The following is a 26,347-nucleotide window of genomic DNA, read 5'->3' as shown; positions in this document are numbered from 1 at the left end:
ATGCAGCTGCAGGGGACACATTCTCTGATAGTCGATGATGCCTGCAGCCAGAGGGAATCCCTGTACAATGCAGCTGCAATGTGAAGCCAACCTCTCGGCGGGCCGGTGGAAGAAATATGTACAGTAGCCGTGACTGCAGAGCCAGACATCTATGGCATCTTCTTGGGTTACCCGGCTCCATGTCTGGCTCCTTACACTGCGTCTTTATTTAGTCTCACCTCCCATCTGGACTGGTTGGAAAGTCCCAAACGTGTTCGCTGCTCGCCAAGTGATGAGGTCACCGCTCAGCCCAACAAGCACATCAATAAAAGGAACACTAATGAGGTCTGCTGTAGGCCATACAAAGGACGGTGGTGGAGGTCCGGCATCCTGGACAGGAAAGGTTAGCGGCCACAGTGGCTAGGCGAGCGATGGAGACAAGTCAGGGCTTTGTCATATTGCCGACCGTCAGAGACCTTCACAGCACTCATAAAACCAAGAAAGGTTTATATTGCATGAGATGTGGCGGCTGCATTTGTTTTCTCCCCCCCAAGTTTACAGCTGGTGATGTGGCCAGTTAAAAAACGGAGTTACACTCAAAATTGGAACTTCCACTAACCCCCCCCCCCCCCTCTAGTGCCACATTTAGCACCTTTCAGGGGGAGGGAGGGCACGGGGACCTATTTTTGACAGGTACCGTTCCCCACTTCCAGGAGACTGGGTCATGGCCCGGTCTCCCAGAAGTTTAGCCCCTCCCTCCTTCCTCTGCCACTGAACCAATTAGAAAGCGCAGCGCACTTTGCGCATGCACAGTGAGGAACCAGAAAGCTTCACTGCCGAGTTCCCTTACCAGAAATGGCGGCGGCTGCACCCGACCCGATGATTGGCTGCAGTGCCGACATCGCGGGATCCCTGGACAGGCAAGTGTCCATATATTAACCAATTAAGCCCCGGACCATTTTGTTGCCAAATGCCCAGGCCAGGTTTTGCGATTCGGCACTGCGTCGCTTTAACAGACAATTGCGCGGTCGTGCGACGTGGCTCCCAAACAAAATTGGCGTCCTTTTTTTCCCCACAAATGGAGCTTTCTTTTTTGTGGTATTTGATCACCTCTGCGGTTTTTATTTTTTGCGCTATAAACAAAAATAGAGCGACAATTTTTAAAAAAAATTCAATATTTTTTACTTTTTGCTATAATAAATATTCCCCAAAAACATTATACATTTTTTTTTTCCTCAGTTTAGGCCGATACGTATTCTTCTACATAATTTTGGTAAAAAAAAAAAAAAAAAAATCGCAATAAGCGTTTATCGATTGGTTTGCGCAAAATTTATAGCGTTTACAAAATAGGGGATCGTTTTATTGTATTTTTATTAATTTTTTTTTTTTTTACTACTAATGGTGGCGATCAGCGATTTTTTTCGTGACTGCGACATTATGGCGGACACTTCGGACAATTTTGACCCATTTTTGGGACCATTGGCATTTTCACAGCAAAAAATGCATTTATATTGCATTGTTTATTGTGAAAATGACAGTTGCAGTTTGGGAGTTAACCACAGGGGGCGCTGTAGGAGTTATGTTTTACCTAGTGTGTGTTTACTACTGTAGGGGGGTGTGGCTGTAGGACTGACGTCATCGATCGAGTCTCCCTATAAAAGGGATCACTCGATCGATACGCCGCCACAGTGAAGCACGGGGAAGCCGTGTTTACATACGGCTCTCCCCGTTCTTCAGCTCCGGGGAGCGATCGCGATGGGGCGGCTATAAAACGAATAGCCGCTCCCCGCGGGTTACGGACCGCCGCATGTACCGGGGGGTACATTCTTGTCAGCAAATATCTCCTTAACCGTGTAGGTTTAGGAGATATTTGTTGCACCTACAGGTAAGACGTAATCTAGGCTTACCTGTAGGTTAAAGTGGTCTGTAAATCATCAGTATTTGTAGCGGCTGACTTAGTTTTTTCGTGGGGTGGGGATGCTGGACCTCCTCTTTAAAGTGTTCCTAAACCCAGGACTCTGCATTCACTAAAATCTGATCTCCCACAGTACACAGAACATGGAAATGCAATTATTTTAGTAACTATTAACTGCTCAATGCCTCTTCTCATCAGCAGTATATAGCAGTCTTGTGACTTCTATCAGTGTCTGGTTAAAGCTTGTAGGAGGAGTTTGCATTCTCCTCTGGCTGTCCCAGGAGGATGCAGGACCCCTGAGATCCTCTGTCTGAACAGTGCTGATTGGCCCTGTGCTGATCACATGCACCCTCCCAAAACAAAAAACACAAACGCTCTAGCAATACACACCAAACTGAGCATGTGCAGAGTTGCCCCCAAGGCTCGGTTCTATCAGCAGATGGATTGGGGACAGGGGAGGATCAGAGAAGACGGGATCAACCAGCCTTTTTACACAATGCAGATAATTAACCCCTTAGGTTCCACAGTGAGTATAACAAGCGTGCTTTACTGTATATACAGACCGATATTACTGTTGTGGGTTTAGTAACATTTAAAAAAAAACGCACCTCCTGCATTAGAGCACCCCCCACTCTGGAGGAAGGAGAACAGGGGGCACCTTTGGACAGCAGCATCGTCAGTTTGGGGGGAGGGGAGTGTTGGTTGTGCTAGCAGATTTAAAAACACTAACAATCTGAAGACAAAACGCCAGAAAATACTTTATAGTTACCAACAGATTTTTTTATTTTTTCCTTTTGGAAGTAAGGTTTTACAGAAATAGAAGCCGATCATTGCAAGCACCCCTGCTAGAGTTAAATGGTTTGTCTCATCTCTGTAACTGATACATCTGCAGGCCAGCTTGTGCTTTTGAAAAACGCACTCACTGGCCGGATTCATCAGGTGAAAATAGAAAGAAAAAAAGCCTAAAAAATAAAATAGAAGAACAAGTTTATATGTCCTGTTCATAGCACTACGTCGGTGTGATGTGCGGGAAAATGTAGACATCACAATGAATGTCACGGCCCCAAAGAGCAGAGACCTGACTGCAGTGTACACTCTCAATAAAGTAAGAAAAAAAAAAAAAAGTAAACATTGCCTTCTGTTGTAAAATGCAAGGCACCGCTCCTCACGGCTGCTGTAGACTGGACACAAGGGGGCAGATTCACGTACATCGGCGCATATTTCCGCCGGGCGTAGCGTATCTAAGATACACTACACCGCCGTAACTTTTTTTTTTCGAATCCTCAAAGAATGCGCGCTGTAAGTTACGCCGGCGTAGTGTATCTTTGGCGGCGTAAAGGCGCGCAATTCAAATCGATGTGATGGGGGCGTGTTTTATGTAAATATGTTGTGACCCAACGTAAACGTTTTTTTGGAACGACGCATGCGCCGTCCGTGGGGGTATCCCAGTGCGCATGCTCGAAATTAAACCGGAACAAGCCAATGCTTACGACGGTGATGTCATTCTACGCGAACGACTTACGCAAACGACGTAAAAAATTCAAAATGCGAGGCGGGAACGACGGCCATACTTAACATTGAGTACGCCTCATATAGCAGGGGTAACTATACGCTGGAAAAAGCCAAAACGCAAACGATGTAAAAAAAATGCGCCGGCCGGACGTACGTTCGTGGATCGCCGTATCTAGCCAATTTGCATACTCAACGCGGAATTCAACGGAAACGCCACCTAGCGGCCGGCGAAAAATTGCACCTATGATCCGACGGCGTACTAAGACTTACGCCTGTCGGATTGATCCCAGATGCCGTTGTATCTTGTTTTGTAGATACAAAACAAAGATACGACGTGGGAACTTTGAAATTACGCGGCATATCAATAGATACGCCGGCGTAATTCTTCTGTGTTTCTGGCCCAAGCTGTGTACATAAAGAGCTGGTTTTAGCATACAGCTGGTGTGAACATTCTTTAAGGCCTTGTTGCCGTTGAATGGGGGGGGTAAAACTCCACGACTTGGCCATCTGCTCCCCTGAAAAGGCAGCAGGGGTGTACACATGGCACTGGCGTGATTCTTTGCAGGAATTATTGCCCTTTGTCGCATTTGGTGGGCAAAATCACCCCTTAAATGCAACTAGGGTTGCACCAATACCGATACTTTCGGTCACGTATTCGCCGATACAGAGTTCCCCGTGACTAAGCCCCGGGGGCGGAGCGAAACACGTTGGCGTACTGGTTGGAGTCCAGGCTGAGGTTGCCACACTTCTTCCAGGGGCAGCACAGGTTCAGGGAATCCTTTCTTTACCTCGATACCTCTGCGGTGCGATTGGAGCCTATACAAAATTAATGGGTTTAAATGGCACCGCAAAGAATCGCATGCGATTTGAACAGGGATGCGGTGCGATTGCTGTCCTAATTGCATGCAGTTTCCCGCGCTGCTCCTGTGCGAACCCAGACTGAAATCACTACGACATGCCTGGGCTCACACAGGAGCTTTGCGGGGAACTGCATGCGATTTAGACAGGAATCGCACAGCATTCCTGTTCAAGCCCATTAATTTCATATGGGCTCAAATCGCACCGCAAAAGGTTCAGGTATCGGAGCATTTCCACAAGTACTTGTCTATCTGCACCGATACGATATAACTGTAACCCTTTCAAGTCATAGGGGGTGCCGCTTTGCAACCGCCTTCAATGCATGCGGTTTTGGCATATAGAGGGTAAAAACAGGTGGTGGTGATCGGTGCTTGCAACTCTCCCACACACGATCACTGCTGACTGCCACAGCATCCGCTTCCAGTCCCCCTCCATGTCGTCCTCCTTCCTTTTCTGTATGAACAGAGTCAGTGATCACCGACTGTCCATTCACATAACTAAAACATTGTAACCTCCTGTGATTACGATGTCTCAGTTTATGAATGGAGAGGAGCCGCTGTCTTCTCTCCATTCATTTTCAGTGCAGCTGAGGCTGCAGAGAAAGGGGACTGGGGAATCTATATCCTCTGTCTCTCTTTCTCTGTCTCAAGGGGAAAAAGAAAGAAGAAAATTAACAATAAATGATGCAACAGATAACATTTTTCTCTATTGGCTATTAAAAAAAACGGCAAAGCCCAAAAACTCTGCATACAAACACGGAAAGTCGCACAAAACCGCTGGCAAATCGCTCAAAGACGCTACACTCCGGTGTGAATGCAGCCTAACTGTCCAAACACAAGCTGTGAGCAGAAAGGTGACCAAGCTGAAATTCTTAACTACAGGTGAAACGCAAAAAAAATTTGAATATCTTGCAAAAGTTAATTTATTTCACTAATGCAACTTAAAAGGTGAAACTAATATATGAGAGAGACTCATTGCATGCAAAGCAAGATAGTTCAAGCCGTGATTGGTCAGAATTGTGATGATTCTGGCTTACAGCTCATGAAAACCCCAAATCCACAATCTCAGAAAATTAGAATATTACATGCAATCAATAAAAGGTTTGTACATAGAACAATATCGGACCTCTGAAAAGTAGAAGCATGCATATGTACTCCGTACTCGGTTTGGGCCCCTCAATGAGGCGTGGCATGGAAGCTATTAGCCTGCGGCACTACTGAGGTGTTATGGAAGACCAGGATGCTTCAATAGCGGCCTTCAGCTCTTCTGCATTGTTCGGTCTCATGTCTCTCATCTTTCTCTTGGCAACGCCCCGTAGATTCTCTATGGGGTTCAGGTCAGGCGAGTTTGCTGGCCAATCAAGCACAATAATCCCACGGTCATGTGACCAGGTTTTGGTGCTTTTGGCAGTGTGGGGGAGGTGCCAAGTCCTGCTGGAAAATGAAGTCCGCACCCCCATAGAGCTCGCCTGCGGAAGGAAGCACCAGCAGATGACACGGCTCCCCAAATCATCACAGACTGTAGAGACTTCACACTGGACTTCAAGCATCTTGCAGTGTGTGCCTCTCCATTCTTCCTCCATACTCCCGCTCCTTGGTTTCCTCCATACTCCCGCTCCTTGGTTTCCTCCATACTCCCGCTCCTTGGTTTCCTCCATACTCCCGCTCCTTGGTTTCCTCCATACTCCCGCTCCTTGGTTTCCTCCATTCTCCCGCTCCTTGGTTTCCTCCATACTCCCGCTCCTTGGTTTCCTCCATACTCCCGCTCCTTGGTTTCCTCCATACTCCCGCTCCTTGGTTTCCTCCATACTCCCGCTCCTTGGTTTCCTCCATACTCCCGCTCCTTAGTTTCCTCCATACTCCCGCTCCTTAGTTTCCTCCATACTCCCGCTCCTTAGTTTCCTCCATACTCCCGCTCCTTAGTTTCCTCCTTGGTTTCCTCCATACTCCCGCTCCTTAGTTTCCTCCTTGGTTTCCTCCATACTCCCGCTCCTTAGTTTCCTCCTTGGTTTCCTCCATACTCCGGCTCCTTAGTTTCCTCCTTGGTTTCCTCCATACTCCGGCTCCTTAGTTTCCTCCTTGGTTTCCTCCATACTCCGGCTCCTTAGTTTCCTCCTTGGTTTCCTCCATACTCCGGCTCCTTGGTTTCCTCCATACTCCGGCTCCTTGGTTTCCTCCATACTCCGGCTCCTTGGTTTCCTCCATACTCCGGCTCCTTGGTTTCCTCCATACTCCGGCTCCTTGGTTTCCTCCATACTCCGGCTCCTTGGTTTCCTCCATACTCCGGCTCCTTGGTTTCCTCCATACTCCGGCTCCTTGGTTTCCTCCATACTCCGGCTCCTTGGTTTCCTCCATACTCCGGCTCCTTGGTTTCCTCCATACTCCGGCTCCTTGGTTTCCTCCATACTCCGGCTCCTTGGTTTCCTCCATTCTTCCTCCATACTCCGGTTCCTTGGTTTCCTCCATTCTTCCTCCATACTCCGGCTCCTTGGTTTCCTCCATTCTTCCTCCATACTCCGGCTCCTTGGTTTCCAAATGAGATGCAAAATCAGAAAAGAGGATTTTGGACCCCTGAGCACCAGACCAGGTGTGTTTTTCTTTAGCCCAGGTAAGACGCTTCTGACGTTGTTTGTTGGTCAGGAGGCTTCACAAGAGGAATACGGCATTTGAAGCCCATGTCCAGGATCCGTCTGTGTGTGGTGGCTCTTGATGCACTGACTCCAGCCTCAGTCCACTCCTTGTGAAAGTCCAACACTTTTGAATGGCCTTTTCCTGACAATCCTCTCCAGGCTGCGCTCATCCCTGCTGCTTGTGCTCCTTTTTCTTCCACACTTTTCCCTTCCACATAACTTTCTATTAATGTGCTTTGGTACAGCACTTTGGGAACATCCAACTTCTTTTGCAATTACCTTTTGAGGCTTTCCCTCCTTATGGAGGGTGTCAATGATAGTTTTCTGCACAACTGTCAGGTCAGCAGTCTTTCCCATGATTGTGATTCCTACTGAACCAGACTGAGAGACCATTTAAAGCAGGGATCCTCAAACTATGGCCCTCCAGCTGTTGCGGAACTATACATCCCATGAGGCATTGTAACACACTGACGTTCACAGACATGACTAGGCATGATGGGAATTGTAGTTCCTGGAGGGCTGTAGTTTGAAGACCCATGATTTAAAGGCTCAGAAACCCTTTGCAGGCGTTACGGCTTAATTATCTGATTAGAGTGGGACACGTAGGCCTGGATTCAGATAGAATTGCCTATCTATCTGCGGGCGTAACGTATCGCAGATACGTTACGCCGCCGTAAATTAGGGTGCAAGTTCCGTATTCAGAAAGAACTTGCGCCCTAAGTTACGGCGGCGTAACGCATGTGGTCCGGCGTAAGCCCGCCTAATTCAAATGTGGATGATGTGGGCGTGTTTTATGTAAATTAATTGTGACCCCACGTATTTGACGTTTTTTACGAACGGCGCATGCGCCGCCGTTCGTGAAAGAATCCCAGTGCGCATGCTCGAAATTACGCCACAAATCGTCAATGCTTTAGACGTGAACGTAACTTACGTACAGCCCTATTCGCGAATGACTTACGCAAACGACGTAACATTTTCAAAATTCGACGCGGGAACGACGTCCATACTTAACATTGGCTACGCCTCATAGGGGCAGGGGTAACTTTACGCCGGAAAAAGCCTCATTTGCATATTCCTTGCGTAAATATACGGAAGCGCCACCCAGCGGCCAGCGTAAATATGCAGCCTAAGATACGACGGTGTAAGAGACTTACGCCGGTCGGATCTTAGGGAAATCTATGCGTAACCTGATTCTATGAATCAGTCGCATAGATACGACCCCGCAACTCAAAGTTACGACGGCGTATCCGGAGATACACCGTCGGAACTCCTTTGTGAATCCGGGCCATAGAGTCTAGAGTATCGCACCTTTTCACAATATTCTAATTTTCTGAGATTGTGGATTTGGGGTTTTCATGAGCTGTAAGCCATAATCATCACAATTATGACAAATCACGGCTTTAACCATCTTGCTTTGCATGTAATGAGTCTCTCTCATATATTAGTTTCACCTTTTAAGTTGCATTAGTGAAATAAATGAACTTTTGCACGATATTCAAATTTTTCGCGTTTCACCTGTAAAGAAAAATAAAGTCAGGTCACCACAGGCAGCCTGAACTGTCTGACAAAGCGACCTAAAAACACAGGACTGGATGGACAGGAAAAACCACACACATGATTATACATGTAAATTTAATGTGTGTGTTTAGCTGTGTGCCCAGAGGTTAGCTTTAAGCCAATCACACAGGGATATACATATATAAATAACTCCCACTGACACGGAGATTCCACGCTTCCAGCAGTAAAGTGAACCTTCGCCATAGATAAACATGTTTACAGAAACATCGCTGCCAAAAACGCACAGCTCTCTCCCTGCCGCTCCACCCCACGCAAAAACCCCAAAACACTCGCGGTCCCAGAAGCATATGCTGTTAATTACACCATGTGTACGCCTCACGCCGACATCCACAGTCATTTTCTTCATTCCTCAAGCAGTGCCAGATCCAAGGAGGTGGCCGGAGTCCAGCGCTATCTGTCCGCTCTGGAATGCAGAAGAGAACGCTTCTGTAGTCTGGAACTCCTCTAAGGCTGCATTCACACCTGAGCGTCGGTCGTTTTTTTGGGCGTTTTTTTCTGGCGTTTTGTCGCGCGTATTTGCGCGTTTGCATACAGCGTCGTGCGACGTTTTTGTACTTCGGCGTTTTTTATTTTAGCCAATAGGAAAAATGATCATCTTTTCATCACTTGTTGCTATGTTGGTATATTTTTTTTAATCTTCTGCATGGGCGACAAGTTCTATTTATTAAAGCGATGAAACGCCCGTAGCAAACGCCCGTTGTCGCGCGATACGCTCAATTCGCGCGTTTCCCATTACTTTCTATGGGGAAAAAAACGCTCAAATACGCCCAAACCGCGCGACAAAAAAAGGTCCGGGACTTGTTTGAGCTTCGCGCGACAGGCGTTTGGGCGTTCAGGTGTGAACAGTCACCATAGGGAATAATGTTAATTCTCCCCTCTGGCGTTTGTGAGCGTAGTGCGCTTCAGGCGTAAAAACGCCTAGGTGTGAATGGGGCCTTAAGCTGGCCATACGCATCCAGCAAATCAATGGATTCCTTCAGCCCAGGAAAAATCTGAACCGGTTCCTCCATCCACGCTATACAGTGCGGATGGACGACTCTCCCGCTGGGTCTACTGTATTCTGACAGTCGGCGTCCGCTGGCTATCAAAGTACTCGAGCAGCAGCTGAATCCGATTGGATGCATCCACCGCTTTGCCATCAATTTTCTGCCCAGCTATAAAGCGGGCCTTCAGTCATTTTTGTCAGCTTTCCATCTATTAAATCTTCTGCTGCTGTTGTTTTAACTTTGGATAGTAAAACATTTTTTTTCGGCCAGTAAATACCTTATACAGCCCCCTTCCTGTTTGTCTGGTCATTAGCCTAGGCTTATGACATTATGCACAGCCCTCTCTCACAAGAGTTTGGAGGGGGTGAGTAATAAGAGGGCCAATGAGAGCTGCAGAGCTGGAAGTGTGCCTCTGTGTAAATTCAGGAAGTGAACAGGCAGCAGATTCAGCTGCCCACAGTTAAAAACGGCTGCAGCCAGACTCAGTGGGGGGAGATTTCTTGCAGCATAATTTGGCAAGTACAGAATCACAGTATATATAAAATAATATGCAAAGTGGGTGGAGGGAAGCTTCAGAATGGCAAAGATGTTTTTATTACAAAATTTGTGAGCAGACTGCCGTTCTTTAAACTAACTTCCAGACTGGGCCTTTTCTGGTACTTTTTGAAATAAATCTATCTATCTATCCATCCATCCATCCATCCATCCATCCATCCATATATATATATCGTATTTATTGGCGTATACCGCGCACTATTTTGCCCTGAAAATCAGGAAAAATCGTGGGTGCGCGGTATACGCCGATACCAGCTTTCCCACGCTGAATTTTAATACTGCGCCGGCATATACCGAGCGCAGTACACTAGTGTATTTTCGGCCAGTTTCGGCACCTCTCGCGCTGACGTACAGGACGTCAGCGCGAGAGTAGCCGAGCCTGCCCGACGATACATGTGTACTGCGCTCGGTATATGTCGGCGCAGTATTCAAACTCGGCGCGGGTAAATGAGCTGGGAAGGACGCGAGGACGCCACAGAAGGACGCCGGACCCAACGAAGAGGACACCCGAAGCCGCAGACGGACCCGACGAGGCCGCCGCGGAAGACACCAAAACTGTAAGTACAAAAAATCTTTTTTTCACAGTAATTCGGGGCAAGTTTAGGGGTGCGCGCTATACCCCGATAAATACTAATATATATATATATATATATATTTTTTTTTTTTAAAAGCAGAGGCCCTAGAGAATAAATTGGTGGGGTTTGCAACTTTTTAAGTCACACGGTATTTGCACAGCGGTTTTTCAAAGAGCAATCATTTGGAAAAAATACAAGTTAATACATTTTTGCTGCCAAAAAAAAACCACATAATCCAATTTGTTTAAAAAATATAAAAAGATGAAGTTACATTGAGTAAATAGATACCAAACAAGTCACGCTTTGTAATTGCACACACTCCTAGAATGGCGACAAACGTCGTAAAAGAAATTCTATCCACAGGCAACGCTTTAAAAGCCTTTACAGGTTACCACTTTGGATATACAGAGGAGGTCTGGTGGGAAAATGACTGCCCATGATTTGACGTTTGCGGCGATACCTCACATGTGTGGAATGATTGCAGTTTGTGGGCGTGCGGGACCAAAGCGCAAGAGGACGGGCACTTTAATTTATTTTTTAATTATGAATTTATTTTTTCACAGTCTTTCATTTTTATAAATTTTTCGGATCATTATTATAGCTGTCCCAAGGAATGTAAACATCCTTGTGATGGCAAGAGACATGCGACAGGTCCTCTTTATGGAGAGAGCCGGAGTCTATAAAGATCCTAAATCCCTCCTTTGCACATGAAAGCATTCAAAACATTAAAGCAGAGTTCCACCTTAAAGTGGAACTTACCCTAATCGGAATCCTCCTACGGGAGGGGGGGGGGGGAATGGAGGAGAGGACACAGGAGAGCCAGAGGAGCGCTGCAGATGACGGAGGCATGTACACTGACAACGATGTCAGGGCTCAGCAGCCATGATATATCGGGGTCAGCGTACGCGAGGGGGAATGGAGGAGAGGACACAGGAGAGCTGCAGATGACGGAGGCATGTACACTGACAACGATGTCAGGGCTCAGCAGCCATGATATATCGGGGTCAGCGTACGGGGGGGGGGTTGATTGCAGGATCAGCCAGGTATTACAGGCGAAACGGGGGCCAAATGACACAGTACAAGCACTGTGCTGTATAACATGCTTTAAAAGGAGTAGGATCTTTATTTTTATTGGGTTAACAAACGGGGCAAGCTGCAATATATGACAGTTTCGGGTTTAATTCGCTTTTAACTAAAGTGGGTTTAGCTGTGTTTTAATTACTAATCAGAACCTGAATGCACAATTACTGTTTTCTCTAAACGCAGCTAAATTGGCTGCACTGAAAATCATTACACGCATTTATAGGCATTTTCTTTAAAGCACATTTAAAGTCAGATTTTATATTGACAGTGTGAAGAAGGCCCGGCGTAGTTGTTTATTCGCTATACAGCCCTAAAGGGAAACTCCAACAAAAAGAAACATCTGCCATGCCTCAGGCCTGTACAGTACTGTAGGGACTCTCCTATCCCACTGATGAGCTTTTTTAGCTGCACAGTATAAAAAGGAGAAAGCCAACACTATTCATCAGCCGCACTTCTACCCAATGCTCACCTTCCGGTGACTTTTCCACCACGCTGGTGCTGCCTCCTCGAGTTCCGTGCTTCCTGTGATCACATCTAGATTCCTCCGCCTCCAGCTTATCAACAAGTAACTTCATTTAACAAACTGCCAACGACACCTAATAAAGTCACCCGCCCCGAGAGAGATACAAGGGCAGCCACTCCAGGGAGAAGAAGTCACATAACAGAGCCTGCAGCAAAGGAATGTCATCAGGCAGTGCGCCTGCACTAGTCCTCTGGGATCTGTGCCCTGGATCACTGCAGAGCGGCGGGGGTCCCGCCGGAGGGTGAGAGAGAGAGCAATGACGTTCATTTGTATCCTTATAAATAAATGGAGGATTTTATTTAATGCACTCGTTGTCCCCGCTTTTATCTTTGCACAACTTAGGACTCCTGAAGTCCATTGTCTATGATCCTGTGTGTTCTTGTCATCGGATTGTTTGTGTGTTCCTGCAAACACTAAAGAGCAAGTTCTATGACAGCAGCCTCTATCTGGAAGCATTAGGTGTCTGGATGTCATGCTGATCCTTGGACTTCAGGAACAAGAAACTCCCCCATGTTTTTCTATTCCTAAGAAGCAACAGTCAGGACAACAAAAAAAAAAGGGGGGGGGGGAATACACCTGTTCAATTGCTTGGTAACATAAATTGCTAAGCAGCCAATCACATGGCAGCAACTACATTTAGGCATCTAGACGTGGTAAAGACTTGTTAATAGGGGTGCAACGGGTCAAAAAAACACGGTTCGGATCGTTCATCGGATCAGAGTCACAGATCGTATCATTTTTTGGATCACCACCATATATAGTCCTCACTGTAATGTCCACATCTCCCCACTGTAATATCCACAGACATCTCTCCCCCACTGTAATATCCACAGACATCTCCCCCCCACTGTACTATCCACAGACATCTCCCCCCCACTGTAATATCCACAGATATCTCCCCCCCACTGTAATATCCACAGACATCTCCCCCCCACTGTAATATCCACAGACATCTCCCCCCCACTGTAATATCCACAGATATCTCCCCCCCACTGTAATATCCACAGACATCTCCCCCCCACTGTAATATCCACAGACATCTCCCCCCCACTGTAATATCCACAGACATCTCCCCCCCACTGTAATATCCACAGACATCTCCCCCCCACTGTAATATCCACAGACATCTCCCCCCCACTGTAATATCCACAGACATCTCCCCCCCACTGTATTATCCACAGATATCTCTCTCCCCCACTGTAATATCCACAGACATCTCTCCCCCCACTGTAATATCCACAGACATCTCCCCCCCCCACTGTAATATCCAAAGACATCTCCCCCCCACTGTAATATCCAAAGACATCTCCCCCCACTGTAATATTCACAGACATCTCCCCCCCACTGTATTATCCACAGATATCTCTCTCCCCCACTGTAATATCCACAGACATCTCCCCCCCACTGTAATATCCACATACATCTCCCCCCCCCACTGTAATATCCACAGACATCTCTCCCCCACTGTAATATCCACAGACATCTCTCCCCCCACTGTAATATCCACAGACATCTCCCCCCCCCACTGTAATATCCAAAGACATCTCCCCCCCACTGTAATATCCAAAGACATCTCCCCCCACTGTAATATTCACAGACATCTCCCCCCCACTGTAATATTCACAGACATCTCCCCCCACTGTAATATCCACATACATCTCCCCCCCACTGTACTATCCACAGACATCTCCCCCCCACTGTAATATCCACAGATATCTCCCCCCCACTGTAATATCCACAGACATCTCCCCCCCACTGTAATATCCACAGACATCTCCCCCCCACTGTAATATCCACAGACATCTCCCCCCCACTGTAATATCCACAGACATCTCCCCCCCACTGTAATATCCACAGACATCTCCCCCCCACTGTAATATCCACAGACATCTCCCCCCCACTGTATTATCCACAGATATCTCTCTCCCCCACTGTAATATCCACAGACATCTCCCCCCCACTGTAATATCCACATACATCTCCCCCCCCCCCACTGTAATATCCACAGACATCTCTCCCCCACTGTAATATCCACAGACATCTCTCCCCCCACTGTAATATCCACAGACATCTCCCCCCCCCACTGTAATATCCAAAGACATCTCCCCCCCACTGTAATATCCAAAGACATCTCCCCCCACTGTAATATTCACAGACATCTCCCCCCCACTGTAATATTCACAGACATCTCCCCCCCACTGTAATATCCACAGACATCTCCCCCCCACTGTAATATCCAAAGACATCTCCCCCCACTGTAATATTCACAGACATCTCCCCCCCACTGTAATATTCACAGACATCTCCCCCCCACTGTAATATCCACAGACATCTCCCCCCCACTGTAATATCCAAAGACATCTCCCCCCCACTGTAATCTCCACAGACATCTCCCCCCCACTGTAATCTCCACAGACATCTCCCCCCCACTGTAATATCCACAGACATCTCCCCCCCACTGTAATCTCCACAGACATCTCCCCCCCACTGTAATCTCCACAGACATCTCCCCCCCACTGTAATCTCCACAGACATCTCCCCCCCACTGTAATCTCCACAGACATCTCCCCCCCACTGTAATCTCCACAGACATCTCCCCCCCACTGTAATATCCACAGACATCTCCCCCCCACTGTAATATCCACAGACATCTCCCCCCCACTGTAATCTCCACAGACATCTCCCCCCCACTGTAATCTCCACAGACATCTCCCCCCCACTGTAATCTCCACAGACATCTCCCCCCCACTGTAATCTCCACAGACATCTCCCCCCCACTGTAATATCCACAGACATCTCCCCCCCACTGTAATATCCACAGACATCTCCCCCCCACTGTAATATCCACAGACATCTCCCCCCCACTGTAATATCCACAGACATCTCCCCCCCACTGTAATATCCACAGACATCTCCCCCCCACTGTAATATCCACAGACATCTCCCCCCCACTGTAATATCCAAAGACATCTCCCCCCCACTGTAATATCCACAGACATCTCCCCCCCACTGTAATATCCACAGACATCTCCCCCCCACTGTAATATCCACAGACATCTCCCCCCCACTGTAATATCCACAGACATCTCCCCCCCACTGTAATATCCACAGACATCTTCCCCCCACTGTAATATCCACAGACATCTCCCCCCCACTGTAATATCCACAGACATCTCCCCCCCACTGTAATATCCACAGACATCTCCCCCCCACTGTAATATCCACAGACATCTCCCCCCACTGTAATATCCACAGACATCTCCCCCCACTGTAATATCCACAGACATCTCCCCCCACTGTAATATCCACAGACATCTCCCCCCACTGTAATATCCACAGACATCTCCCCCACTGTAATATCCACAGACATCTCCCCCACTGTAATATCCACAGACATCTCCCCCCACTGTAATATCTACAGACATCTCCCCCCCACTGTAATATCTACAGACATCTCCCCCCACTGTAATATCCACAGACATCTCCCCCCACTGTAATATCCACAGACATCTCCCCCCACTGTAATATCCACAGACATCTCCCCCCACTGTAATATCCACAGACATCTCCCCCACTGTAATATCCACATCTCCCCCGTCAGTACGCCGCTCTGGGGAGCTCACCTAGGCCGCCGCCGGGTGTACCAAGATGGCAGCCGCTCTGGAGCTAGGCCGAAGCCGCAGCCTTTCCTATGGCCATAATCCGTGGATCGCGTGGTGTACCGATCCGAACGTGGCGACCTGTTCGGATCACGGATCAATGGTGATCCGTTGCACCCCTACTTGTTAAAGTTCAGTTGCTCCTCTTCAGAGGAGGAGGAGCCAACGGCTGGGGGGGTCAGAGGAAGAGGAGCCAACGGCGGGGGGGTCAGAGGAAGAGGAGCCAACGGCGGGGGGGTCAGAGGAGGAGGAGCCAACGGCGGGGGGGTCAGAGGAAGAGGAGCCAACGGCGGGGGGGTCAGAGGAAGAGGAGCCAACAGCGGGGGGGTCAGAGGAAGAGGACCCAACAGCGGAGGGGTCAGAGGAAGAGGAGCCAACGGCGGGGGGGTCAGAGGTAGAGGAGCCAACGGCGGGGGGGGGGGGGGAGTCAGAGGAAGAGGAGCCAAAGGCGGGGGGGGGGGGGGGGAGTCAGAGGGAGAGGAGCCAACGGCGGGGGGGGGGGGGGAGTCAGAGGAAGAGGAGCCAAAGGCGGGGGGGGAGTCAGAGGTAGAGGAGCCAACGGCGGGGGGGGGGGGGGGGGGGGAGTCAGAGGAAGATGAGCCAAAGGCGGGGGGGGGGAGTCAGAGGAAGAGGAGCCAATGGCGGGGGGTTAGAGATGACAGTTGCCCTTTAAAAATTATGATTTAAACCAATAATTTTTACCAGCAATTTAAATCAAATCCACCCTAATCCAAAGAAAATTTGGCACACACATGAACTTGAACGAAGAAGAAATGGCAGCGACTACCTACTGTGATTGGCAGGCGATGCAAACTCTGTTCTGTACACAGACAGCGGGCCCATTACGGGTGACAAAGGTGCGCATTATTCTGCGGTCAATTTCCCGTTCATCTCTTTAGGAGGACGATCCGATCTCCTGGCCGGCGTGCAAAAAGGACGGAAAGTGACAAACAAGTTTGCAGAATCCTGAAGCGATGCGCGTTCGTGTAATCTGAAAGGTTTCCTCTTCCTCACAATGAGTCTTTGTGTGTTTACAACACAACTTTCCTCTGTTATCAGGCGCTCGCTGAAGGTGTGGCCTGACATTCCTCCCCGGGAAGATAGTGCGGCCCCTCGCACAGCACTCTGGACTGCCCCAGGTGCCAGGCCGTGCAGAAGGAAAGCCCTCGGCACCGACTCCAGAACCAGGACTAAGCTGCCCACAGCTCAGCCTGTACAATATAAGAGGACGGAATACTCCGAACATTGAAAGGAAATGCCAAGGAGTAGAACATGCCAACTGTTATTCTGCGAGCTCTGGGGCGTCACGCTGATCCACGCTGAACTATACAATGAGGGGTATTTACTAAAACTGGGAAACCAATCAGCTTCCAGGTTTTATTGTCAGAGCTGCATTGAATAAACTGAAAGGAGTAGTAAAAGCAGAAGTTTTTTTTATCTTAAAAAAAAAAAAAAAAAAAAATCAGCAGCTACAAGTACTGCTGACTTTATATATAAGAACACTTACCTGTCCAGAGCGCCTGCGATGTCTTCACCCAAGCCGATCTCGTATATACTCGAGTATAAGCCGAGGCACCGAATTTTACCACAAAAAACTGGGATTGACTCGTGTATAAGCCTAGGGTGTCCATCTGCATGCCTCACTGTGCCCATGCCTCACTGTGCCCATGCCTAGACTGACGTTTAGCATGGGAGTCTATGGAAGGGGTGCCCGACTTTGAAAAATCGGTGCTCCCCGGCCATAGGTCCCCCAGACAACAAACTTTGTACACTTGTAGAGGAGAACTGGGGCTACATGTGTCCAGGGGACCTACGGCCGGCCGGCTTGTACCGGGTCCCCAAAGTTACCAGAGAAATTACAGTTTAACATCGGAGTCTATGGAAGGGGTGCCCAACTTTGAAAAAAAATCGATTCTCCCCGGCCAACAAACTTTGCACACTTGTAGGGGAAGAGTGGGGCCAGGGCTCGACAAATCCCGGGCGCCAGGTCGCCATGGCGACTAGAAATAGGGTCCTGGCGACTTGGAAGGGGGGCAAAAAATAAAAAATTTGTGAGCTGGCGCCATCTGGGGGTGAGCCGTTGGTATTACAAGTTATTACCACCAGATGTGTGAGCTGGCGCCATCTGGTGGTGGCCGTTGGTATTACAAGTTAAGCATTACAAGTTAAACAGCAATTCTAATGTCATTTTTCACTATTTTCACCGCCATCTTCTTCCCTCTAATTAGAACTAGGGTTGTCCCGATACCACTTTTTTAGGACTGAGTACGAGTACCGATACTTTTTTTCAAGTAGTCGCCGATACCGAATACCGATACTTTTTTTAAAATGTGTCCCCAAATGCAGCGATGTCCCCCCACAGATGCAGCCATGTATCCCCCCATCCAGCCAGCGTTACCCCCCATCCAGCCAGCGTCACCCCCCATCCAGCCAGCGTCACCCCCCATGCAGCCATTGTCACTCCCATGCAGCCAGCGTCACCCCCCATGCAGCCAGCGTCACCCCCCATGCAGCCAGCGTCACCCCCCATGCAGCCAGCGTCACCCCCCATGCAGCCAGCGTCACCCCCCATGCAGCCAGCGTCACCCCCCATGCAGCCAGCGTCACCCCCCATGCAGCCAGCGTCACCCCCCATGCAGCCAGCGTCACCCCCCATGCAGCCAGCGTCACCCCCCATGCAGCCAGCGTCACCCCCCATGCAGCCAGCGTCACCCCCCATGCAGCCAGCGTCACCCCCCATGCAGCCAGCGTCACCCCCCATGCAGCCAGCGTCACCCCCCATGCAGCCAGCGTCACCCCCCATGCAGCCAGCGTCACCCCCCATGCAGCCAGCGTCACCCCCCATGCAGCCAGCGTCACCCCCCATGCAGCCAGCGTCACCCCCCATGCAGCCAGCGTCACCCCCCATGCAGCCAGCGTCACCCCCCATGCAGCCAGCGTCACCCCCCATCCAGCCAGCGTCCCCCCATCCAGCCAGCGTCTCCCCCCATCCAGCCATGTCACGCTTACCTGCATCCCCGCTGCCGCCGACTCTGTAATACGGGCGGGAACATTACAACTTTGAATCTCTGTTATGATTGGCGACGCACTGCATATAGACACTCCCCCTCGCTCGGGATTGGACAGTTCACCCGAGCGAGGGGGAGTGTCTATGCGTGGTGCGAATCATTACAGCTATTCAAAGCTGTAATGTTCCCGCCCGTATTACAGAGTCGGCGGCAGCGGGGATGCGGCGAATGGCGGCGGATTAAGGCGTTTCGTGGCGGCGGCGGTCGGCGGCAAGTATTCTATTTATGTATCGGGGCGGGGTATCGGCGTCTGAGTACCGCCGAAAAAACTCGGAATCGGTCCCGATACCGATACTAGTATCGGTATCGGGACAACCCTAATTAGAACCCCCAAACATTATATATATTTTTTATCCTAACACCCTAGAGAATAAAATGGCGATCGTTGCAATACTTTCTGTCACGCCGTATTTGCGCAGCGGTCTTATAAGCGCACTTTTTTGGAAAAAAATTACACTTTTTTTAATTAAAAAATAAGACAACAGTAAAGTTTTCCCCATTTTTTTTTTATATTGTGAAAGATAATGTTACGCCGAGTAAATTCATACCCAACATGTCACGCTTCAAAATTGCGTCCGCTCGTGGAATGCCAACAAACTTTTCCCCTAAAAATCTCCATAGGCGACGTTTAAAAAATTCTACAGGTTGCATGTTTTGAGTTACAGAGGAGGTCTAGGGCTAGAATTATTGCTCTCACTCTAACGATCGCGGCGATACCTCACTTGTGTGGTTTGAACACGGTTTACATATGCGGGCGCTGCTCACGTATGTGTTCGCTTCTGCGCGCAAGCTCGTCGGGACGGGGCGCGTTTTCTGGCTCCTAACTTTTTTAGCTGGCTCCTAGATTCCAAGCAAATTTGTCAAACCCTGAGTGGGGCTATATGTGGACCTACAGCTGGCCGGTACCGGGTCCCCAAAGTCCGGGAGATCAGGCGCAAAAAGGTGACTCGAGTATAAGCCGAGGGGGGCATTTTCAGCACCAAAAAATGTCCTGAATTGCAAAGGTGGGCTCAGATCAGATATCCTCCCCTGCCGTGTGGCAGTGCTGTATAAATCTCAATACTGGATGGACAAAATTACAAACCCTTTGGCAGGGAAAGCTGCTCTCATGTTTTCCATCTGTATGTGTTGCCCGGAGTAGAATCCGCGCCTTTAGGAAATATATAAAAACTGAGCACCCCCCCCCCCCCCGCGCTCCGAGGTACAGATACAAATCTCTGTAAACTGCACTGGTCCACAATCTCCCACACAGAAGCAGATCTGAAGTCTGCAATCGGTCTGCGATCAGCGAAATTACCAGCTACACAGAATTGCATGAAAACGCCTCTCACAGCTCGCCATGTTTGCACGTCGCATCTTCAGTTCAAAGTGTAAAGTTCACAACCGACAATTTATTGGCTCCAAAAGATCACAAAAACATACAGAAAAATAAGAAGCATTTATACACCATTGTCTTTTTCCCATTGGCCGTGTATTTTCCGGGAGCCAATACCAGTTTTACCAGCAAGGTGCATCTTAAGAGCTCTTTCAATGGAGTTGCAGTCTTCTCCCCCACACTGAAAAGTGACCCCCTGATCCACAGTGGATCACTTTTCAGAGGGTGGCAGAGCAGTGGCTGCCAGACACTCATGGAGGTGATCCTGCTGCCTCCTAAATGCCACCCTATCCTCTTCCCCCAGGGGGTGGGGGTTAGATTGAAATACCGAACGACGCCTGCCTGGGCTCAAAGTTGCAGCACGACCGCACAGGCAAGATAAAACTGTCCGCAGCCAAAGCATGTGTATTACACCGACTGACTGCAGACGTCGCATCACAGGCCTGTGCGCCTGAACATTTTAAATCCACGGACGCCCATTACATTACTGACACGTTTTGCATGTGCTTTGTATCCATATGAGTTGAGTAACGCCTTTCAGGTGCCGCCTCTGTTGGTTTTCTATAATATTGATTCTTGTGCCATCATCTCATCTAGTACCACTTTCTGCGGTCAGCTTGGGTGGTATAAACTAAATCAACTGTCTTTTTTTCTCAACGTGGGGACCCTGCCTGCACCGACACGCACAATGTTCCGACATTCTCGCGTCAGTCACATTTTATGAGCGCTGGCTTAACCACTTTTCAGCTCTGGAAGATTTACCCCCCTTCATGACTATGATGTCTGCGATACGGCACTGCGTTACTTTAAACTGACACACACACTGTATGTATATATTTATGTACCGTATTTATCTGGCTATAACGCGCCCTGACGTATAGCGCGCACCCCCGAACTGGAAGGAAAATTCCTGGAACAAAAAAAATAATACTTACAGTTTGGATGCCCCTCGTCTGTGTCTTGCCCGTCGTCCATCGGCGGCCTCGTCCGGTCCGGCGTCCTTCTGCGGCCATCGTGGTGTCCTCCCCACTCGATCCCCGCTTCCCACGCTGTGTTTGAACCACTGCGCCGGCATATACCGAGCACAATACACTCGGGTATAGTCGGGCAGGCTCGGTTTCTCGCGCGTACAGGACGTGACCGCGAGAGGAGCCGAGCCTGCCCGACTATACCCGAGTGTACTGCGCTCGGTATATGCCGGCGCAGTGGTTCAAACACAGCGCGGGTATCGGCGTATATCGCGCACCCACGATTTTGCCCTGACTTTCATCTCTCTCTCTCTCTTTTTTTTTTTTAATAATTTTTTTTTTTTTTTTTTTACTTTCTGCTATAAAAAAATATCCAATAAAAAAAGAAATGTACAAAAAAAAAGTTCAACAATTCAGGCCAATATGTATTCCACTGCATGTTTTTAGTTACAAAAATCTCAATCGTATATATTGATTGGTCTGTGCAAACGTTAGTGTCTACAAACTATGGGATATTTTGATATATTTTTTTTACTAGTAATGACAACACTCCGCGACTTATAGGGGCACTGCAATATTGCGGTGGACAATCGGGCACTGACACTAATACAGTGGTTGAAAAAAAATAAAAAAATATTCACCGTCACTGTACCAATGACACTGGCAGGTAAGGGGTTATCAGGGGCGATCAAAGGGTTAACTGGATGTGAAGTTGTGCGGGGGAGGTCTTTTGACTAGGGGGGAAGCCTTGGCGATGGCTCTACAGCTTAATCATGTACTTGCAAATGCGTGCAACCAATCCTCTGCTTTTAATGTACAGTTAAACAGTCGAATTTGGCTTGCTGTTTGGGTGGTAAGTGTGAGCCTGGTTATAAACGTTTACAATTTTACTTATACTATTGTTTAAAACGCATCTCATCCAAAGTCCCAAACTCCCCTCTTTTTTGACTAGGGGGAAGGTAAAGATCTGTGTTCCTGCTTAGCATAAAAACAGAGTCCTGTGAGGCTGGGGACAGGTGGGACATAGGAGGTCATAGTGCTAGTTCTTCAGTCTAAAGGTAGAATACACACAGGGTGCAATACGGGCAGCACACACACACACGATATAATGAAGATCATCAGACCCAATCGTGGGCCGCTCCTGCAGCAGAGGAAAACGCACACACTTGGAGAGCGCGCCAGTCACATGAAAAACAGATAAAAATAAACTCTCTCTCGTTCACGTTCAGCCTGGGTGAAGACGGGGCTCTGGTTTCCCTTTGTTTGCGATTTTCACAAAAGCGTTTGGCGGCCCCGCCTCGCCGCTCAGAAGGGGACATTGTTCCGACTCCTACAGGTGCCGCTTTTCACATCAGAACATCGAGACAGCGGCTGCAGCCTGCTTCCCTCCGTCCTTAAAGGAAAACTCCAGCTTTACAGGAAAAGAAAAATTATATACCGTATTTATCGGGGTATTGCACGCACCCCCAACCTAGAAGGAAAATTTTAGGGAAAAAAAAATACTTAGTTTGAATGCCCCTCGTTTGTGTCTTGCCTGGGCGCCCATCGGCGGCCTTGTCCGGTTCGGCGTCCGTCTACGGCATGGGTCCTCAAACTATGGCCCTCCAGGTGTTTAGGAACTACAATTCCCATCATGCTCAGTCATGTCTGTGAATGTCAGAGGTTTACAATGCCTCATGTGATTTGTAGTTCCGCAACAGCTGGAGGGCCATAGTTTGAGGATCCCTGGTACGGCCACGGTGGTGTCCTCCCGCGCTGTCTCTCAGTCGAATCCCCGCTTCCCGCGCTGAGTTTGAACTGTGCCGCCGACATATACCGAGCGCAGTACACTCGGGCACGCTCGGCTTCTCACGCATAAAGGCTAGGAGGCGTCACAGAGCGTGACCGCGAGCGAAGCTGAGCCTGGCTGAATGTACCCGAGTGTGCTGCGCTCGGTAGATGTCGGCGGTGCAGTTCAAACTCAGCGCGGGAAGCGGGTATCGGCGTATATATCGCGCACCCACGATTTTGCCCTGATTTTAAGGGCAAAAAAGTGCGCGGTATACGCCGATAAATACGGTACCCTAAAGCAGTGGTCATCAACCCCGTCCTCAGGGCCCACTAACAGGCCAGGTTTGCAAGATAACTGAAATGCATCACAAGTGATAGAATACTGCAATCACTGAGCAGCAAATGATAAGTCTCCCCAAGGTTATACATAAAACCTGGCCTGTTAGTGGGCCCTGAGGACAGGGTTGATGACCACTGCCCTCAAGAACTGTTGGTGGCCACTGATGACCATCTGTCGGTAATTCTAACTTCCCGACTGTCCCAATGCGGATCTTGTGGATTCAATACTTTGAGTCAAGGCCCAAAAAAAAAAACAAAAAAAAAACTACATAACCTACTCTCAGGGCACTCCGGTCCGGACACTTGATTTCCCCAGCAGCGGCTTCAGGAGAGAGGAGAGAGCCTGAACGGTGACGTCACCCATAGACTTTCTATGGGGCGTCTGTTGTCGGCTGTCTCTCCTCTCCCCTGAAGCTGCCTCATGGAGCCGATCATGTGACCAGACAGGATAGGCAAGTATAAGTGTCTTTACTTCTATAGGGAATTGGAATAAGAGTTTGGAGGTGGGCGAGAGCCATTTTAAAAATAGGTTTTAAAACCTTTGCGTTTTTTCACCTTCATGCATCCTATGCATGAAGGTGAAAAAACAACTTGCAGCGTCCGGCTGCCCCCCACACACACACACACATTTTACTTACCTGAGCCGCAAATTTCCATGGTCGCGTCTCCGCCAACCGATCTCGCCACGGGTTCCTGGCTCTTGATTGGATAGGTTGATAGCAGTGCAGCCATTGGATCCCGCTGCTGTCAAGCCAACCCAATGACGCAGGTTTCCGGGGGGTGGGGCCGACTCATACATTTGGCAGCTATAGACTCCTAATGAATGACTCAGGAGCGCGCCCGCAAGGTAACCCCCCTCGGGAGAGAGCTTCCAAGAGGGGGTTATCTAATGTGGTGAGGAGCCACGAAAGCCGCCGAGGGACCCTAGAAGAGGACGACCAGGGCCACTCTGTGCAAAACGAACTGCACAGTGGAGGGAAGTATGATAGGTTTGTTATTTAAAAAAAAAAAAAAAAAAACCTTTAAGCTTATTTATGGCCTGGAACGCCACTTTAACTGCTTGCCTACCGCCGGATGTCATATGACGGCCGGGCATGCAGGTCTCGTTCTAGGCTGGCGTCATACGACGTCCTCGCCTTTCCGGGCCACGCGCTCCCGCAGTGTCACTGGGAACCCGATGTGCCACAATGTCCGCCGGGCACCCGCGATTGCAAAGTTACTGACCAGGATTGTGGATCTGTGGGTGTAAACCCACAGATCCACGTCCTGTCAGGTGAGAGGAGACCGATGGTATGTTCCTTGTACAGAGGAACACAAATCGATCTCCTCCCCTTGCGAGTCCCCCTACAGTTAGAATCACTCCCTAGGACACATTTCCCCCCTAGTGTTAACCCCTTCCCTGCAGTCACATTTATACAGTAAATCAGTACATTTTTATAGCACGGATCGCTGTATAAATGTGAATGGTCCCAAAATAGTGTCAAAAGTGTCCGATATGTCCGCCGCAATATCGCAGTCACGATAATAAAACGCAGATTGCCTCCATTACTAGTAAAAAAAAATAATAAAAATGCTATAAACCTTTGTAGACGCTATAACTTCTGCGCAAACCAAACACTTATTGCGATTTTTTTTTACCAAAAATATGTAGAAGAATACATATCGGCCTAAACTGAGGAGAGAAAAAATTGGGATATTTATTATAACAAAAAGAAAAAAAAATCTTTTTTTTCTTTTTTTGTTTATAGCGCAAGAAATAAAAAAGACGCAGAGGTGATCAAATACCACCAAAAGAAAGCTGTGTTGTGTTGAAACAAAATAATAAAAATTTGGTTTGGGTACAGTGTTGTATGACCGCGCAATTGTCATTCAATGTGTGACAGCGCTGAAAGCAAAAAAATGGCTTTGGGCAGGAAGTGGGTGAAAGTGCCCTGTATTGAGGTGGTTAAAGGGCAAATATGGGGGTCACTGTTGCCAAAAATGTAAGCTGCCTGCCAAACCAAACTAGATTTGTAGTTGGATTCAGGTAGGGCGACGCATCTTTCAGGCGGCGTATCGTATTTACGCTACGCCGCCTTAAGTCAGAGAGGCAAGTGCTGCATTCACAAAGCTCTTGCCTCCTAAGTTACGGTGGCGTAGCATAAATGGGGCCGGCGTAAGCGCGCCTAATTCAAATGAGGATGGGGGGCGTGTTTTATGTAAATGATTGGCGACCCGTCATGATTGACGTTTTTTTACGAACGGCGCATGCGCCGTCCGTGTACATATCCCAGTGTGCATTGCTCCAAAGTACGCCGCAAGGACGTATTGGTTTCGACGTGAACGCAAATTACGTCCAGCCCCATTCACGGACGACTTACGCAAACGACGTAAAATTTTCAAATTTCGACGCGGGAACGACGGCCATACTTAACATTGACTAGTCCAGCTATTTATTCGACTAACTTTACGCCGGAAAAAGCCATACGTAAACGACGTAAAAAAAATATGCCGATTCAGAAACGTACGTGCGCCCGGCGCATCTAGTCATTTACATATTCTACGCCAAACTCAACGGAAGCGCCACCTAGCGGCCAAAAATTGCACCCTAAGATACAACGGCGCAGGCTGTCGTATTTTAGCTAGGTTTAAGTGTATCTAAGGCCCCATACACACGATAGAATCCATCCGCTGAAAAATCCCAGCGAATGGGTTTCAGCGGATAGATCCTATGGTGTGTACAATCCAGCGGATCTTTTTCCGCGGATATTTCTCCCCTGGTATGGATTCCAGCAGATAAATATTTGCTGACATGCCAAACAAATCTATCTGCTGGAATCCATCCCAACAGATGGATCCGCTGGTCTGTATAGACTCACCGGATCCATCCGTCCGAAGGGATCCCCCGCATGCATCGTAATGATTCGACGCATGCGTGGAATTCCTTATATGACAGCGTCGCGCACGTCGCCGCGTCATAATCGCGGCGACACGTC

At 48.7% G+C, this 26,347-nt stretch overlaps 1 protein-coding gene across 2 annotated transcripts in view; it reads right to left on the bottom strand.

Moving 5' to 3' along the window:
* The window catches only part of OTUD7B (OTU deubiquitinase 7B), a 171,104-nt gene that overhangs the window by 79,034 nt on the left and 65,723 nt on the right, over positions 1 to 26,347 (bottom strand). Inside the window, exon 1 of one of the 2 annotated variants that reach the window (XM_040333115.1) lies at positions 16,644 to 17,073. The exons of the other annotated variant lie outside the window; for it this stretch is intronic. Coding sequence (XP_040189049.1) covers positions 16,644 to 16,695 — 52 coding nt within the window. The 5' untranslated portion in view covers positions 16,696 to 17,073. Of the gene's footprint in view, positions 1 to 16,643; positions 17,074 to 26,347 lie in introns of those variants that run through there. 2 annotated transcript variants of the gene reach the window in all.

This window comes from Rana temporaria, chromosome 13, assembly GCF_905171775.1.
Source record: "Rana temporaria chromosome 13, aRanTem1.1, whole genome shotgun sequence".
Taxonomy (NCBI): Eukaryota; Metazoa; Chordata; class Amphibia; order Anura; family Ranidae; genus Rana; species Rana temporaria.
This window is presented reverse-complemented; position numbering and strand designations above follow the sequence as displayed.